Source organism: Panicum virgatum, chromosome 7N (genome assembly GCF_016808335.1).
Source record: "Panicum virgatum strain AP13 chromosome 7N, P.virgatum_v5, whole genome shotgun sequence".
Taxonomy (NCBI): domain Eukaryota; kingdom Viridiplantae; phylum Streptophyta; class Magnoliopsida; order Poales; family Poaceae; genus Panicum; species Panicum virgatum.
Window position 1 is genome coordinate 41,063,214 of NC_053151.1, and position 15,955 is coordinate 41,079,168.

General features: G+C 46.6%; 1 protein-coding gene across 2 annotated transcripts; it reads left to right on the plus strand.

The window, feature by feature from the left end:
* The first annotated feature begins 11,368 nt into the window (after positions 1–11,368).
* On the plus strand, positions 11,369–14,889 carry LOC120683269 (prolyl endopeptidase-like). 2 transcript variants are annotated; one of them, XM_039965325.1, is made up of 10 exons: positions 11,370–11,816; positions 11,958–12,028; positions 12,127–12,289; positions 12,408–13,004; positions 13,111–13,491; positions 13,599–13,674; positions 13,793–13,856; positions 13,976–14,135; positions 14,245–14,358; positions 14,460–14,889. In XM_039965325.1, the coding sequence occupies exons 1-10, from the start codon at positions 11,397–11,399 to the stop codon at positions 14,523–14,525; spliced, it is 2,112 nt and encodes a 703-aa protein (XP_039821259.1). In that variant the 5' UTR covers positions 11,370–11,396; the 3' UTR covers positions 14,526–14,889. The 2 variants fall into 2 exon arrangements, with proteins under 2 accessions (XP_039821260.1, XP_039821259.1); XM_039965326.1 differs by lacking the exon at positions 14,245–14,358 and having other exon boundaries at positions 11,369–11,816.
* The last annotated feature ends 1,066 nt before the right edge of the window (positions 14,890–15,955 follow it).

The following is a 15,955-nucleotide window of genomic DNA, read 5'->3' on the forward strand; positions in this document are numbered from 1 at the left end:
CGGAGTGAGCAAGCTCTAACTTGGCACGAGTGCTCTCAAGAACCTTGACTTTGCCCTTTTCCCTCTTGATGACGGATGTCTACTCATTAATGAGGTTAGCAAACTCATTAGGGTCAAGCTCATCATCACTATCATCTTCACTCTCACATACCTTAGAGTTACTTTTGGCCATGAGGCACATTGGAGGTGGAGGTAGTGGTGGTTCTTCATTTGTGAGGGCGATGGTGACGATATCTTCTTCATCACTTGAATCTTCGCTTGATGAGACATCGGTCACCCATTCTTGTTTTTCCACCAAGAAGCTTCTCTTGGTGTGCCCTTTCTTCTTTGGGAAGAGCTTGGTCTTCTTGTCATGGCTCTTCTTTTTCCCAACCTTCTTGTTCTTGTTCTTCTTCTCATCCTCTTCATCATCGTTTGAATCATGGCGATGTTTGCCTTTATTGTCCTTCTTTCTCTTGTCCGGCTTGGGGCAATCGGAAGAGATGTGGCCTTTTTCTCCACAATTGTAGCATGTTTTGTACTTGACATCTTCCCTAGGCCGGAACATCCTTCTTTTGGGGTCAAAGTTGTAACCCTTCTTGTTTATCTTGTCGCTCAAGCGTGTGAACTTTCTCATCATGAGAGCAAGTTCCCCATCTTCTTCATCATCGGATGAGCTCTCATGATGCTCTTCTTCATTGCTTGAGCTAGATTCTTGCTTGACCACCTTGAGCTTGCGGTGCTTGTTGGCCTTGGTTTTGAGAGCAATTGACTTGCTTGTTGTTGGCTCTTCAGACATACCAAGGATACCCATTTCATGAGCGCGAATTTCGCCCACAAGCTCTCCCACTTCCATTGCATCAAGATTCTCCTTTTGAAGCATAACATTGATAATGTTATACTTGGGCTTCGGAAGGAGCATGAGAATTTTGCGGTTGATGGAGCCACTGTCAATTTTAGAAACTTCAAGAGCATTAATGTCCTTGACAATGACATTCAAGCGAGAATAGATATCATTGCAATTTTCATGAGCAAGCATCTTAAAAGAATCATACTTTGCTCTAAACAAGTGATATTTTTGTTCACGGATTTTTATGGAGCCTTCATGAATTTCAATTAGCTCTTTCCATATATCACTTGATAAGTCCATGCCATTTACTCTAGCAAAGACTTCCTCACTAATGGCTTCGAAAATTGCATTTCTAGCCTTAGCATTCCACTTTAGTTGTTCGGTGGTGGGAGTTCCGGTGAACCCGGTCTTAGTTGCCAACCACACTTTGGGGGCAATCGCATCAAGGTATGCGGCCATGCGAACTTTCCAATAGGCAAAGTTCTTCCCCTCGAAGTGAGGAGGCGAACCACCCATCTTGGCCATAGCTCTAGGCGGTGAAGCCTAATGATCCAAATGAGCAACGAGGCTCTGATACCAATTGTAAGGATCGATGGACCAAGAGGGGGGGTGAATTGGGCCTTTTTCAAAATTCTAAGATAGATAAAACAACCTTAACCTATGCAATGCTAGTAAGGCTCAATTCACCAACCGACTAAACAAAGCAAGTTACTCAAGCTAACAAAGATATGAAACTAAGCAAGGTAGAGCTAAGCTATGATCTCTAAGGTCAAGCACATGAAAGATTGTATGAAAGTAAGTGCTTGAAAAGAGAGAGAGTCCAAGAGACAACCGGATTTTTTCCCGTGGTGTCGATGTGTTGGCACACACCCCTAATCCACGTTGTGGCACTCACTAAGAGTCTTGTCACCTCCCATGTCACCGAGACTTGGGCGCTCACTAAGAGTCTCCGTTCACCATCCCGGCGTGGTGGAGCTCAAGCCACGTACAATCTTCTTCTCCGGGCTCCCACAATCCTTGGCAAGCTCCACGAGAAACACCTCGATCACCAAGATCGCCTAGGTGATGCCAATCACCAAGAGTATCAAGCTAAGGCCTTCACTTGAGCAAGAACCGATCACCAAGAACGGATGCACACAAGCTTCTCTCTACTCAAGTCCTTAATCTTGCTTCTTGATTGATTGAATGAACAAGTATGTGAAAGATGAAGCTCAAAGTGGCTCTTGACTATAGTATGAGTGTTTGGATGTTGCCTGGTGTCAAGAGTAGTAAAATGACCCATTGGAGGGGTATATATAGGCAGCTCACACGAATAGAGCCGTTGGAGAAAAGCTGCCAGAAAACTGCGTAGCGCCGGTTAATCCGACGTACCTCCAATAGTCAACGTCGGTTTAACCGATGAATGTAAACTGCCCCTTCTAAAAACTAGCCGTTACAACTTGGGCAGATTAACCGATGTATCATCGGTTTAACTGGTGAGTGTAGTTGTCCACTGATCAACTGAAAAACCAAGTCTCTGGACAACTGCACCGACGTTATCTCAAACCTATCGTCGGTTTAACCGGTGAGTACAACTTCTGAAGTCCTTGAAAAAACCATCTCACTGGTCAATTGCACCGACGTCCCATTTCAAACCTCGTCGGTTTAACCGGTGTATAGAACTTGAAATACCCTGGAAAAACCAACTCTGGACTAATGCACCGACGTTAAATTCAAACACGTCGGTTTAACCGGTGTATTGACTTGTCCAGACTCTGCTGACTACGTTTAACCGACGTATAGAAAATTGAGGTTGTCTGTTAAACCGGTGTTAAAGACTTTTTCTGATTTTGCCTTTTCTGATTTGAGTCTTGAATGAAATCCAAATATTCTTGAGATATCAGTTGAGAACCACTTATTTGAACTTCTAGAAACCTGAGTGACCATAGTGTGCATCCATTTTCAAATGACCATGTCCAAACTGGAAATGAAGGACCAAAGAGCTCAACGACTCAAGCGAAATCCATAGATATGTCTCAAAGCACGGCATACTCAAGCGACAAATGTACATATCCATGAACTAACACCAAATGTGATACAAAGAATCAAAGTCCTGATTACTACGAGCTCTCTCTAACTCTACCCACCCCCTGACTCCAACTCCCCCTGACTCTCTCCCCCTTTGGCAACAAAGCACCAAAAAGGCGAGCTACTGATCTGGTTGTCGTGGTACGGCGAGGAAATGGTCCGGGTCATCGTCGTCGTCGTCGGATGGTGTACCCTCGGTGGCAGACGAGAGCTGCTGGTCTGAACTGCCTGCTGGATCTGAAGTGACCGGGGGTGTAGCTGTGGTAGAAGCTCTCGTGCTAGCACTGCCTAGGAGAGGATCCGTAGAAGTCGTAACCGGGTCAGCAGAAGAAGTGTCAACGTCTGAAGTCGTGACTGCTGAAGCTGCCGGCTGCGTCGACTGTGGAAGCAGGGACTCCTCTCGTGCTCCCCCTGAAAGTAGTGTCTGTGGAATGACGGGTAGGCTACGCTAGCATCACTACCGCATATACCCAAGATACTTGCGAGTAGAAGATCATAGATCGTTACCACTAGACGCGCAGCGCAGCGGAAGAAGTCGCGCGTCGATGTAGAGGAAGTAGTCGATCACGTCCCACGAACCGAGCTCCTCGTACTTGATCCCGGCAGCCGATCAGCGCAGCAGTCGCAGCAGCGCCTCCACGGAGTCCACACGTACGGGGATGAAACGCCGGGCGTCGGTGTGCTAGCACCGCACGCACGGCATGGGCGGCGGCCGAGAGAGAGAGGGAGGGGCGGCGGCTACGAGGTGGCGCGGCTCACAGGGGTGTCGCCCCCCTAGCCCCTCCCTCGTATATATAGGGCGTACTAATGGGCTTCTATCTCATAGGCCCATTAGTAACCCTAATCCCTCTTGGATCAATATCCTCTTGGGCCTTTAAACCGTATTGTGATGATGGGCTCTTGGGCATATCACCAACAATCTCCCACTTGCACTAGAGACAATCATACAGGCAAGCTTTCCAACATTCTAAACCCCTTAAGTGTGTGACCCGTTAGGTTCATGTGTAGGTGGTCGTGATCGGAAATCATTTCCGAATCACAAGTCAATAGCGGCACCTAGCAGGGCATAGTGACTCACAAATACACATAAAGATCATATCGGCCGAACCTTAGATATACTCATACACCGATCCCTTTGCCACACGATACCAGTCAAGCTCAAAGCGAGATGCGTGCCACCTTTGTGATAGTTCAACCATTCTCTCGACCTAATAGTGGATTCTATTCATAACTAACCTTTAGTCATCATGATTAACTTCTTTAATCACTTTGGCATGGCCATGCACTTTCAAATCCAATTATCTCGAGGGGCCCAGAGATATCTCTCCCGTTATCTAGGAGGGGCAAATTCCATCTTGATCCGCTCACATCCCATTCCATGTTTCATGACACACATGTAAGCTACTTTTGTAACTACCCAGTCACGGAGTAGCATTTAGCAACCCCAAGATGCACCACTACACACAGTGAGAAACAATGGCAATCTCAGGTCTAAGGATCCAGTAGGTATAACACTCAAGAACAACTGATGGCACATACAAAATAACAATCCCAACATTGTCTTGGAGTGGGTCAATCCAACACCATGTTCACCAACATGTGTCCACATCATTAATCTGATATCTCCATATCCATATCAATTAATGCACGTGCTAGTCTCAACGTCGTTGTTGTCCCACACAACGACATAAACTAGGGATAATTTAGAATCATATCATTGTCAAACTAATCATCCATGGAACAAATAACAATTATTTATCATTACATAAACATACTCATGACACAAAAATCTCCCACGCACACTAGAATTACTGATGTAAGTATCTAATACCCATAGATCTCATGTGCGCCTCATGCTTTGGTTGTGGGAGAGGTTTCGTCAACGGATCAGCAACGTTTGAATCCGTGTGCACCTTGCAAACCTTCACATCACCTCTCTCAACAAAGTTACGGATGAGGTGATACTTCCGCAGCATATGTCTGGACTTCTTAGTTGTTCTAGGCTCCTTTGCTAGTGCAACGGCACCATTATTATCACAATAGAGGTCCACTGGACTGGACGCACTAGGAACAACACCCAAGTCAGAAACAAACTTTCTGATCCAAACAGCTTCTTTTGCAGCTTCGGAAGCTGCAATATACTCGGCCTCTGTCGTTGAATCAGCCACCGTATCTTGCTTGGAACTCTTCCAGCTCAATGCCCCACCATTGAGGCAGAAAACAAAACCGGATTGCGATTTGGAGTCATCTTTGTCTATTTGAAAACTAGCATCGGTGTAACCCTTTACAAGGAGCTCATCTTCGCCTCCAAATATTAGGAACATATCCTTAGTTCTTCTTAAGTACTTAAGGATACTCTTTACAATTGTCCAGTGAGCTTCACCGAAATCTGACTGATACCTGCTCGTAACACTTAGAGCAAAGGAAACATCTAGGCGCGTGCAAAGCATAGCATACATGATCGACCCTATGGCTGAAGCATAAGGAATCGTACTCATCCTCTTTTGCTCATCAGGTGTCGTAGCACACTGACTCTTGCTTAGAGTAATGCCATGTGACATTGACAAGAAACCTTTCTTGGAATCTTGCATATTGAACCGATTCAATATCTTGTCAATGTACGTGTCTTGGCTTAATCCAATTAGCCTTTTTGATCTATCTCTATAGATCCTAATACCCAGAATGTAAGCCGCCTCTCCTAAATCCTTCATCGAAAAACTCTTTTTCAATGAGGTTTTAACAGCTTCAAGCATTGGAATATCATTTCTGATCAATAATATGTCATCCACATATAGGACCAGAAACACAAGTGCACTCCCACTAGCCTTTTTGTAAACACAAGGCTCATCTTCATTCTTGATGAAACCAAACCCTTTGACTACTTCATCAAAATGAATATTCCAACTCCGAGATGCTTGCTTCAATCCATAGATGGACCTCTGAAGCTTACATATTTTCCCAGCATTTTTAGGATCGACAAAACCTTCAGGCTGTGTCATATACACATCCTCACTTAGATGTCCATTAAGGAAAGCGGTTTTGACATCCATTTGCCATATCTCATAGTCATAATATGCGGCAATTGCTAGGAGAATCTGAACAGACTTTAGCATTGCGACGGGCGAAAAGGTTTCCTCATAGTCAACACCTTGAATTTGTCGGAAACCTTTCGCCACCAATCGTGCCTTATAGATATGAACATTTCCATCCATGTCTAATTTTTTCTTAAAAATCCACTTACAGTCGACAGGTCTTACACTGTCAATCTGATCGACCAAGTTCCAAACTTGATTATCATGCATGGATTTTATCTCGGATTCCATGGCTTCAAGCCATTTGTCGGAGTAGGGTCCCATCATTGCTTCTTTGTAGGTCAAGGGCTCATCATTTTCCATCAATAATACGTGGCGCTCCTCCGTAATAAGGAGGTTGTCAGTAGCGCGATGTGCCCTTATAGACCTTCGTGGGGCTGGTGCCTCAACTATGGGTTGTGCAACATCTTGCACATCCCGTGGATCTTCAGTGGGTGCTGAAACAGTTTCGGGTGTTTCCTGAATTTCTTCAAGTTGCATCTTGCTCCCACTAAATCCTTTTGAGAGAAACTCCTTTTCTAAGAAAACACCATTGCGAGCGACAAACACTTTGCCTTCCGCCTTATTGTAAAAATAATATCCTTTGGTTTCCCTAGGATACCCCACAAAGAAGCATTTGTCTGACTTTGGAGTGAGCTTATCTGACATCAAACGTTTGACATAAGCCTCACATCCCCAAACTTTGAGAAAAGATAATCCGGGACGCTTCCCAGTCCATATCTCATATGGTGTCTTCTCAACAGACTTACTTGGAACCCTATTCAGTGTGAATGCAGCAGTTTCAAGAGCGTAACCCCAAAATGGCAATGGAAGATCAGCTTGGCTCATCATGGACCTAACCATGTCCAACAAGGTTCGGTTCCTCCGTTCGGATACCTCATTCCATTGAGGCGTTCCGGGCGGAGTTAGCTGCGGAATAATTCCACATTGCTTCAAATGATCACCAAATTCAAGGCTCAAATATTCTCCTCCACGATCAGATCGCAGAAATTTAATTGTCTTGCCTAATTGATTTTGTACTTCATTCTGAAATTCTTTGAACTTTTCAAACGATTCAGACTTGTGCCTCATTAAGTAGATATAGCCATATCTACTAAAGTCATCAGTGAAAGTAATGAAGTACTGAAAATCACCTCTGGCTATTGAGCTCATTGGTCCACATACATCGGTATGTACAAGTCCCAACAAGTCACTCGCCCTTTCACTATGACCAGCGAAAGGCGCTTTGGTCATCTTTCCAAGCAAACAAGACTCACATGTGTCAAATGATTCAAAATCAAATGAGCTTAACAATCCATCTTTATGGAGTTGTTCAATGCGCTTCTCTTTTATATGACCTAAGCGACAATGCCAAATAAAAGTGGGATTCAAATCATTTGGTCTAAGCCTCTTAGTATTAATGTTACAGACAGATTTATCCTCAAGATCAAGAACATATAATCCATTCACCAATGGACAATGAGCATAAAAAATACCATTGCAAAAAATAGAACAACATTTGTTCTCTATTACAATCTTAAAATCACCAACTTCTTCCAAACATGAAGAAGAAATAATGTTCTTGCTCAAAGCAGGAATGCAATAACAATTATTTAATTCCAAAACTAATCCGGAGGGTAGAGACAAGTGGTAGGTGCCGACTGCCAACACCGCAACTTTTGCGCCGTTGCCGACACGAACGTCCAACTCGCCTCTTGCAAATCTTCTAGTCTCACTTAGACCCTGCAACGATTTGCAAGTGTGAATCATCGATCCAGTATCAAATACCCATGATTCACTAGAAGATAATGCAATATTTATTTCTATAACATTTATACCTGCAGTGGAAGTCTCACTTCCCTTCTTCTTCTTCTTCTTTTCTTCCAAGTACTTCTTGCAGTTCCTAGACCAATGTCCCTTTTCATGACAGTGGAAGCATTCATCCTCAGAAGTAGGGCCAGATTTGGCCTTAGGTGCTGGCTTTAGCTTAGAGCCCGAGGACTCACCACCGGAACTCTTTTCCTTACCTTTACCTTTGGGATTAGGAGGCGTCCAACGCTTCCTCTTTTTGTTCCCCTTCTGAATCATCATCACATGATTTGGATTCTTCTTAATGCTCTCCTCTGCTGTCTTTAGCATCTCATGCAACTCACTCAATGTTTTATCCAAGCCATTCATCTGAAAAGTTCATGATAAAAGGCTCATAGCTCGCCGGGAGCGACTGGAGAATAACATCTGTAGCCAAGTCTTGGTGAAGTTCAGAACCAAGTCTGTCCAAAGTCTCAATGTAACCAATCATTTTGATCACATGAGGACTGACTGGGCTACCTTCTTGCAGCTTGCACGCAAACAAGGACTTTGAGATATTGAACCTCTCAGTCCTGGCTTGGTTCTGAAACATCCCACGCAGCCCCTCGATCATGGTATGGGCATCCGCATGCTCATACTGCTTCTGCAGATTAGGGGACATGGTGGCGAGCATCAGACAGCTGACATCAAATGAGTCATTGCAGTGCTTCTCATAAGCTCTGCGATCAGCAGCAGTTGCATTGTCAGGGAGATCATCAGGATATGGCTGCTCAAGAACATACTCCTTTTTCTCTTGCCTGAGAACAATTCTCAGGTTGCGGTACCAATCAATAAAGTTTGTTCCATTCAACTTTTCTTTCTCAAGAACAGAACGCAAATTGAAAGCGGAATTGTTACTGGCAGACATGATCTACAACATTAAAGTAAAGCAAGATTTCAGCACTAAGTTTATGTAGAGACTTTCATTAACTGATTTAACAAAAGACAACCTACTATATCAAAGTCATCTTCCCTCTAATGACATATAGTGGTTCAAGATCCATAATCACTAAAATTCTAGTGAGCTTTAGCATCACGGCTAGAAAAGTAGTGATACAGGTAAGTAACAAATTACTAATCACATCTCTATGCGACTCTTGTTTGTTGGGTGGCATCCAATGCCCCGGCCCCAACCCTATGCCTTAAAGCCCAAAACTGTTTTGATAGCTTTGCTGAGTAAACCAATACTATGCTTGTGAATATACGACATCCACCATATACAAAAGTGATAGCTGAGGGTACTTTACTTTGGTAAACCTACCACACAACGATCAAAATTTATAGGTGCAGCTATTGGTAAAAGACATCAAAAACTCAACCTTTTCTGAGGGAAGCTATTCTATCATGATTAAAACATCCACCATATGTAAAAGCATGAAAGAATAGTATGACAGGAAAATAAACATCACAGGCATATAATCATATTATATTGTGAATAGTATGGCCTCTTGCATCACAATGGGCTCCATCGCCATGGCTCCAAGGTGACCTCCATTGCCATCCGTCCTATCTTGTGGTGATCATCATCGCCATCATGATTGAAGCCTCCATGAAAAGATACTAAGCTACTACATCTAATAGTTAGTAAAATAATTACATGAGGATTCAAACATCACAAGTCGACACGCAGGTCGTTATACAATAATGGTGCAACCTCAACCCAGTTGTGTTAACTTGCGACACGCAGGCCGCACAAATCATCACATGACATTGAGGTCATACCATTCACATCACACCCTGCAAAAATAAGTTAGGCGTACGACGTATTCTACCAAAGTAGCGCTTGGGAAGCCGCTACAGCGAGAAAGCAACGGCGGTCAATTACACAGATCGCATCTATGGAATCCCTATGAAAATCTCATCAGAGTGATCGCATCACCTCAAATCCGAGCCATTCATAATGCCTCAATTTTCACTAGGTCAATCACATTGACCGTGCAAACTTTGCACTTGAGAAGACTGCATCTACACATGACCTTGATCTGTTGGTTCAATCTGCTGACTATGCACACAGTTAGTCCCGATGGTGATTCCAGCCGGTAGGGACATGTCGTATGCATAACAGAGAAAGAACACAAACTAATCTTTTGTCACATGCCGCGCAATCAACTCGCTCCAGTTTTAACCCCTTATGACCAATTGATCTAATCAAACCGTGCAAAAGTAATAGATCCAATCTACTACAACAACATATCACATATATGCAAAAGATCCAGACAAAAAACTACGCAAGATGGCTCTGATACCACTGTTGGGAAACGGGTAGGCTACGCTAGCATCACTACCGCATATACCCAAGATACTTGCGAGTAGAAGATCATAGATCGTTACCACTAGACGCGCAGCGCAACGGAAGAAGTCACGCGTCGATGTAGAGGAAGTAGTCGATCACGTCCCACGAACCGAGCTCCTCGTACTTGATCCCGGCAGCCGATCAGCGCAGCAGTCGTAGCAGCGCCTCCACGGAGTCCACACGTACGGGGATGAAACGCCGGGCGTCGGTGTGCTAGCACCGCACGCACGGCATGGGCGGCGGCCGAGAGAGAGAGGGAGGGGCGGCGGCTAGGAGGTGGCGCGGCTCACAGGGGTGTCGCCCTCCTAGCCCCTCCCTCGTATATATAGGGCGTACTAATGGGCTTCTATCTCATAGGTCCATTAGTAACCCTAACCCCTCTTGGATCAATATCCTCTTGGGTCTTTAAACCGTATTGTGATGATGGGCTCTTGGGCATATCACCAACAACAAGTGCCAACACTATTTTAAAAATGTAACCTATGAGTTAGCACTCTACTTGTCAATTATTCGGATCCATTTTTTTACATCTCTAGTACTTGTTTGCTTGTATAACATTCAAATAGAGCAACAATGTGTAGGTTTTATGTCACAAAAAAGTACTAGTTTCATTTTTTATTTAAAATAAATTATTTTAATTTTTCAAGTTAACTATAATGTTTTATTTAAAAAAATACAAAACCACTTTTGAAACCACCGGGTCAAACTTATCCGGTTTCGACAGTTGGATAACCCTCTTTATCCGATTTTGTAAGGGAAGGTTAAATATCAGATTTTTATAATAGTACAAGGTGTAAACTGGATTTTTTATTAAAAAAAGTACGTCAACAAGAACCTTTCTAGGACACGAGTGAGCAGCTCGGGTATTCGGTGAACATAAGCTAAATCGTCAGAAGTCAGAACCTTTGGCGTCAAAAGTATGATGACACTACTCCAGCTTTGATATTTAATTATGTGTTTACTCTCGTGCTTTTATCGAGTTGAATTCCATAGATCGGCCTTGTTTTTGAAAAAAAGAGAAAAACAAAAAAAAAACATAAGCGAATGCGAGCAAGTATAGTTCGAACGAAAAAGGGGGAAAACAGAGGCAGGGAAAAAGGGATTGAAAGTCATGTGTGAAGCATGGATCACAACAAAGCAGATGAATATAATGAAAACAAGATTTGGAAAAGCAATTAGTAGTACGTGATTTCTTCCAAGCGTAGTTAACCTTGTTCGCGTCAGTGAGCACGCTGTTCTGCTGTTCATGGTTGGCAACTTAGCATACCGCTGCCTGTTAATTAACAGGATGGAGGAGCTGGACTCGGAGGAGGTGAAGCAGTTCGTGGACGCGCAGGCGGCCGTGTCCGACGCCGTGCTGTCCACCTGCGACCACCGCGGGCGCCTGCGCGGGCAGCTCACCGCGCTCTTCGACCACCCGCGCTTCCGCGCGCCGTTCAAGCGCGGCGGCAGCTACTTCTACTTCCACAACCCGGGGCTCCGGCCGCACAGCGCCCTCTACGTGCAGCACGGGCTGGGCGGCGCCCCCCGCGTGCTGCTGAACCCCGCCGCCTTCAGCGAGGACGGCACGGTGTCGCTCGGCGTGGTCGGCGTCAGCGACGGCGGCGACCACCTGGCCTACGGCACCAGCGCCAGCGGCAGCGACTGGGTCACCATCAGGGTCATGCGCGTGCGCGACGGGGAGCACCTGCCCGACACGCTGTCCTGGGTGAGCGCCTCAAGCCTGCCTGCCTCCTCCTGACGACACGAGCTCTTGATCAGCTGCCTCTCAGAGTTTCAGACTTTCAGTTCAGCTCGCTGATCTCTGACTGAATTGTGTCTTCCCAATAAAAAAAATGCAACGGTGCAGGTGAAATTCTCGCGCATCGCGTGGACTCGAGACGGGCTGGGGTTCTTCTACTCTCGTTTTCCGGCTCCAAGGTCAGTGCTGAAATTTAGTACAGTTTTACACTAGTTGTTCTGGAGAAATGGCAACTGTGTGTGTTTCAAGCTTCAGCTGGCAATGTTGTGGTGAGCAGGGATGGTGAAGCAGTGGATTCTGGGATCAAGACTGACGTCAACCTCAACCACGAAGTCTACTACCATTTCCTTGGGACAGACCAGTCGCAGGACGTGTTGTGTTGGAGAGACCCTGACCATCCCAAGTACATCTACATCCCTGAAGTCACTGAAGACGGCAAGGTATGCTGGCCGTGTGTTTTTTGTTTTATAAAAAGTTCCTAATGTCAAAGCACTGACAGTGACAGCAGCGAAGGTAGTCCAGTCCAAATGTGACATCTGTTGTTCCTTTTTGTGGCAGTATGTGATCCTTTCGGTTTCAGAAACTTCAGACCCGGTGAACAAGCTCTACTACTGCGACCTCTCAGCTCTTGCCCATGGTCTGGAAGGCCTGAAGCAGGGCACCCACGGCGTGCTCCCCTTCGTCAAGCTCGTGGACAGGTTCGAGGCGCACTACGGCCTCATCGCCAACGACGGCACCGAGTTCACATTCCTCACTAACAAGGACGCTCCGAGGTACAAGCTGTCGAGGGTCGACGTCGACGAGCCCGGATCGTGGGCAGACGTCCTTCCTGAGGACGAGAAGGCTGTCCTGGAATCGGCCTGCGCCGTCCATGGCGACAAGCTCCTGGTGAACTACCTGTCGGATGTCAAGTGCGTCCTGCAGATGAGGAGCTTGGTTACTGGGGAGCTGCTTCATGACATACCCATTGACATCGGCACCGTCAACGGGATCTCCGGTAGACGAGTGGATTATGAAGTGTTCGTCGAGTTCGCGAGCTTCCTTACCCCGGGAATCATCTATAGGTGCGATGTCAGCACTGAGGTCCCGGAGATGAACGTGTACAGAGAGATTTCAGTTCCTGGCTTCGATCGCAACGAGTTCGAAGCAAAGCAGGTAACTTTACTAACCTGAAGAAACTGTCAAGAAAAGCAACTTTTCTTGTCTGCTGAATAACCTGAACATCATGTCTGATAATCTGAACTATCTGCTGTTTCTTCAGGTGTTCTACCCAAGCAAGGACGGAACCAAGATCCCGATGTTCATCGTCTCCAAGAAGAACCTGAACCTGAACGGATCGCACCCGGCGCTGCTGTTCGGCTACGGCGGCTTCGGCATGAGCGTGACGCCGCAGTTCAGCGTCGCCCGCGTCGTGCTCATGCGGAACCTGGGGTTCGTGGCGTGCGTCGCCAACATCCGGGGCGGCGGGGAGTACGGCGAGGGCTGGCACCGCGCCGGGTCGCTCGCGAACAAGCAGAACTGCTTCGACGACTTCGTCGCCGCCGGCGAGTTCCTCGTCGCCGCGGGGTACACCAACCCGGCGAGGCTGTGCATCGAGGGCGGCAGCAACGGGGGGCTCCTGGTGGCCGCCTGCTTGAACCAGGTCAGCCTTTGTTGTGTTGTGCGTCGTGCCGGCTAAGTTTCATGGTTCGCTGCAGAGAAATGAGCAAGAACTGACGAGGACTGTGGTTGCGTTGCGTTGCGTTGCAGCGGCCTGATCTGTTCGGGTGTGCTCTGGCGCACGTCGGGGTGATGGACATGCTTCGGTTCCACAAGTTCACCATAGGTTCGGCCTCTGCTCCTGAAAACCACAGCTCGTTACAGACTACTAGTAGTTTCGCTGCAACAATGGTGACATCTCGATCTCTCATGGGGTGTGCTCGTCCTCCTCTGCATCTGCACAGGCCGTGCGTGGACGTGTGACTTTGGGTGTTCGGAGAACGAGGAAGAGTTCCGCTGGCTCATCAAGTACGACGACACTGTTCTGTTCATTCTCTGAACGTTGGGGCAAAATTAATTAAACTCTACTTCGACTGCCATTGCTCTTGGAGTCTTGGTCACTGCTGAATAACCCATCGCCGATGCAGGTACTCTCCCCTCCACAACGTGCGGCGGCCGTGGGAGGCGGCCGGCGGCCCCCGCCGCGGCGGCCAGGGCCAGGGCCAGGGCCAGTACCCTCCGACCATGCTGCTGACGGCGGACCACGACGACCGCGTGGTGCCGTCGCACACGCTCAAGTTCCTCGCGGTACGTTCGTGACCCATCGGCCCAATTGCCTCCGTTTCTCTCAGCACCTGAAAGAAGCTAGGATGCCTCTGCTCCATTGATCCCGCCTCACTCTTTCCGATCCGGGCAGACGATGCAGCACGTCCTGCCCGCGGGCTTGGAGGGCAGCCCGCAGACGAACCCCATCATCGCCCGGATCGAGCGCAAGAGCGGCCACGGCTGCGGGCGCTCCACGCAGAAGATCGTACGCTCTCTTCGCAGTCGCAGTCGCCGCCCCTTTGCCCTTGGCCACCTGCCCGCTCCTTGAACTGAATCGCTTTTGTTCTGTTGCGGATGCCTTGGCAGATCGACGAGGCGGCGGATCGGTACGCGTTCGCGGCGAAGGTGATGGGAGTGTCCTGGATCGATTGAGAGTCTCTGGCTGAGGCGGAGCTGGCAGCAGGAACCGGCGAACCTCCTGGGTTGCCAAGATTACATGGATACTACTCGTCGTACGTACATGATGTGTGGATATACGTAACATGATGCTTTCAGTGGTTTGAACACTTCTGTTCAAAAACAAAGGTGTTCTGAACACTTCGTTGGCCTTCCGGACAGCGACGTCATGCTAGACGTGCACCGATCCTAGAACGTCAAAGCAAATATAAAAAGAATAAAAGACAAAGATGAAGAGCGGTTCCTTGAGAAATACTACCCCGTAAGTTTTTTCAAACGAAATAAATCTTACTATCCGTCTGTATACTATTGTAACCATGAAACCCATGATCTGAGTGAATGGACATTGGTATCAGATTAAAAAAGAAAACAAAATGTGAACTGTTCCGTATAAAATAACAAACGATTAATGTCCAGATGTAGAGTGGCAAATCATGAGCTGGAGTGCAGTAGTTCAGTTGGTTATGTTCCTGTTGTGAAAGACATTTGTGGCGAATTCGTACGAGCTTCATCCTCACGAGGCGGCTCTTTGGGTCATGCATTTAGGGGGTGTTTAGTTGCGCTCTGTAAATTTTTTGAAAAGACATCTTTCTACATTTGAAGTACTAAACATAGACTAATCACAAAAATAATTACAGAACTCGTCTGTAAATCGCGAGACGAATCTAATGAGTCTAATTAATCCAGCCTTAGAGGTTGTTTACTGTAGTGTTACTGTAGCAATTTAGCGTCTGATTACAGCCTAATTAGGTTCATTAGATTCGTCTCGTCATTTACAGACAGCAGTCGCAATGCATTTTTTATTTCGTCTAGATTTAAGTCTCCATGCAGGTGCCGAATTTTTTTTTTGGAATTTTAAATTTTGTAACTAAACACGGGGTTAGAGAGATTGTTATCGTTGTCCGCTGGACCACCTGGTGTCATCGGAATGACACCATTTTTTGATAATGGGTTGCTGTCCATGGATCGCTAAAAGCCTTGTTCAAAGATCAACTGATGCTCATGACTCTTAGAGCCAAACCTGCTGTTAGCGATGAACTCAAAACTTACTGTGTAATCTTAAATTCATTTACATATCCCTTCCTTTATTGTTTGGGCGTAGGGCCCATGTACACCTGCAAATATTCCTTATATATATAGTAGGTCTATTGAGTACCTGGGTATAGAATAACTTATTCCATACCCGACCCAACCAAACCAGTGTCTGTGTCCGCGCCCGCTCCGTGCAGGGTGGTTCCCTTTTCCTCCACGCCTGGTTTTGCCGGCCCACCTCGCGCGACGGTTTTCTTTCCCAGTCGTCAGCTCCTTTCCCCGTTTCCCGATAAAGAAAAATAGATCGATCTGGTCGTCGCCGTTCCGGTCATCGTTTGCCCCCAGATCAGTACCTGCTGCCGCCATTGCTGTCG

Coding starts and splice junctions, on each gene's coding strand:
- LOC120683269 (XM_039965325.1), top strand. CDS start 11,397: ATGGAGGAGCTGGACTCGGAGGAGGTGAAGCAGTTCGTGGACGCGCAG. Junction 11,817..11,957: donor TGCCCGACACGCTGTCCTGG/GTGAGCGCCTCA, acceptor GCAACGGTGCAG/GTGAAATTCTCGCGCATCGC. Junction 13,005..13,110: donor ACGAGTTCGAAGCAAAGCAG/GTAACTTTACTA, acceptor CTGTTTCTTCAG/GTGTTCTACCCAAGCAAGGA.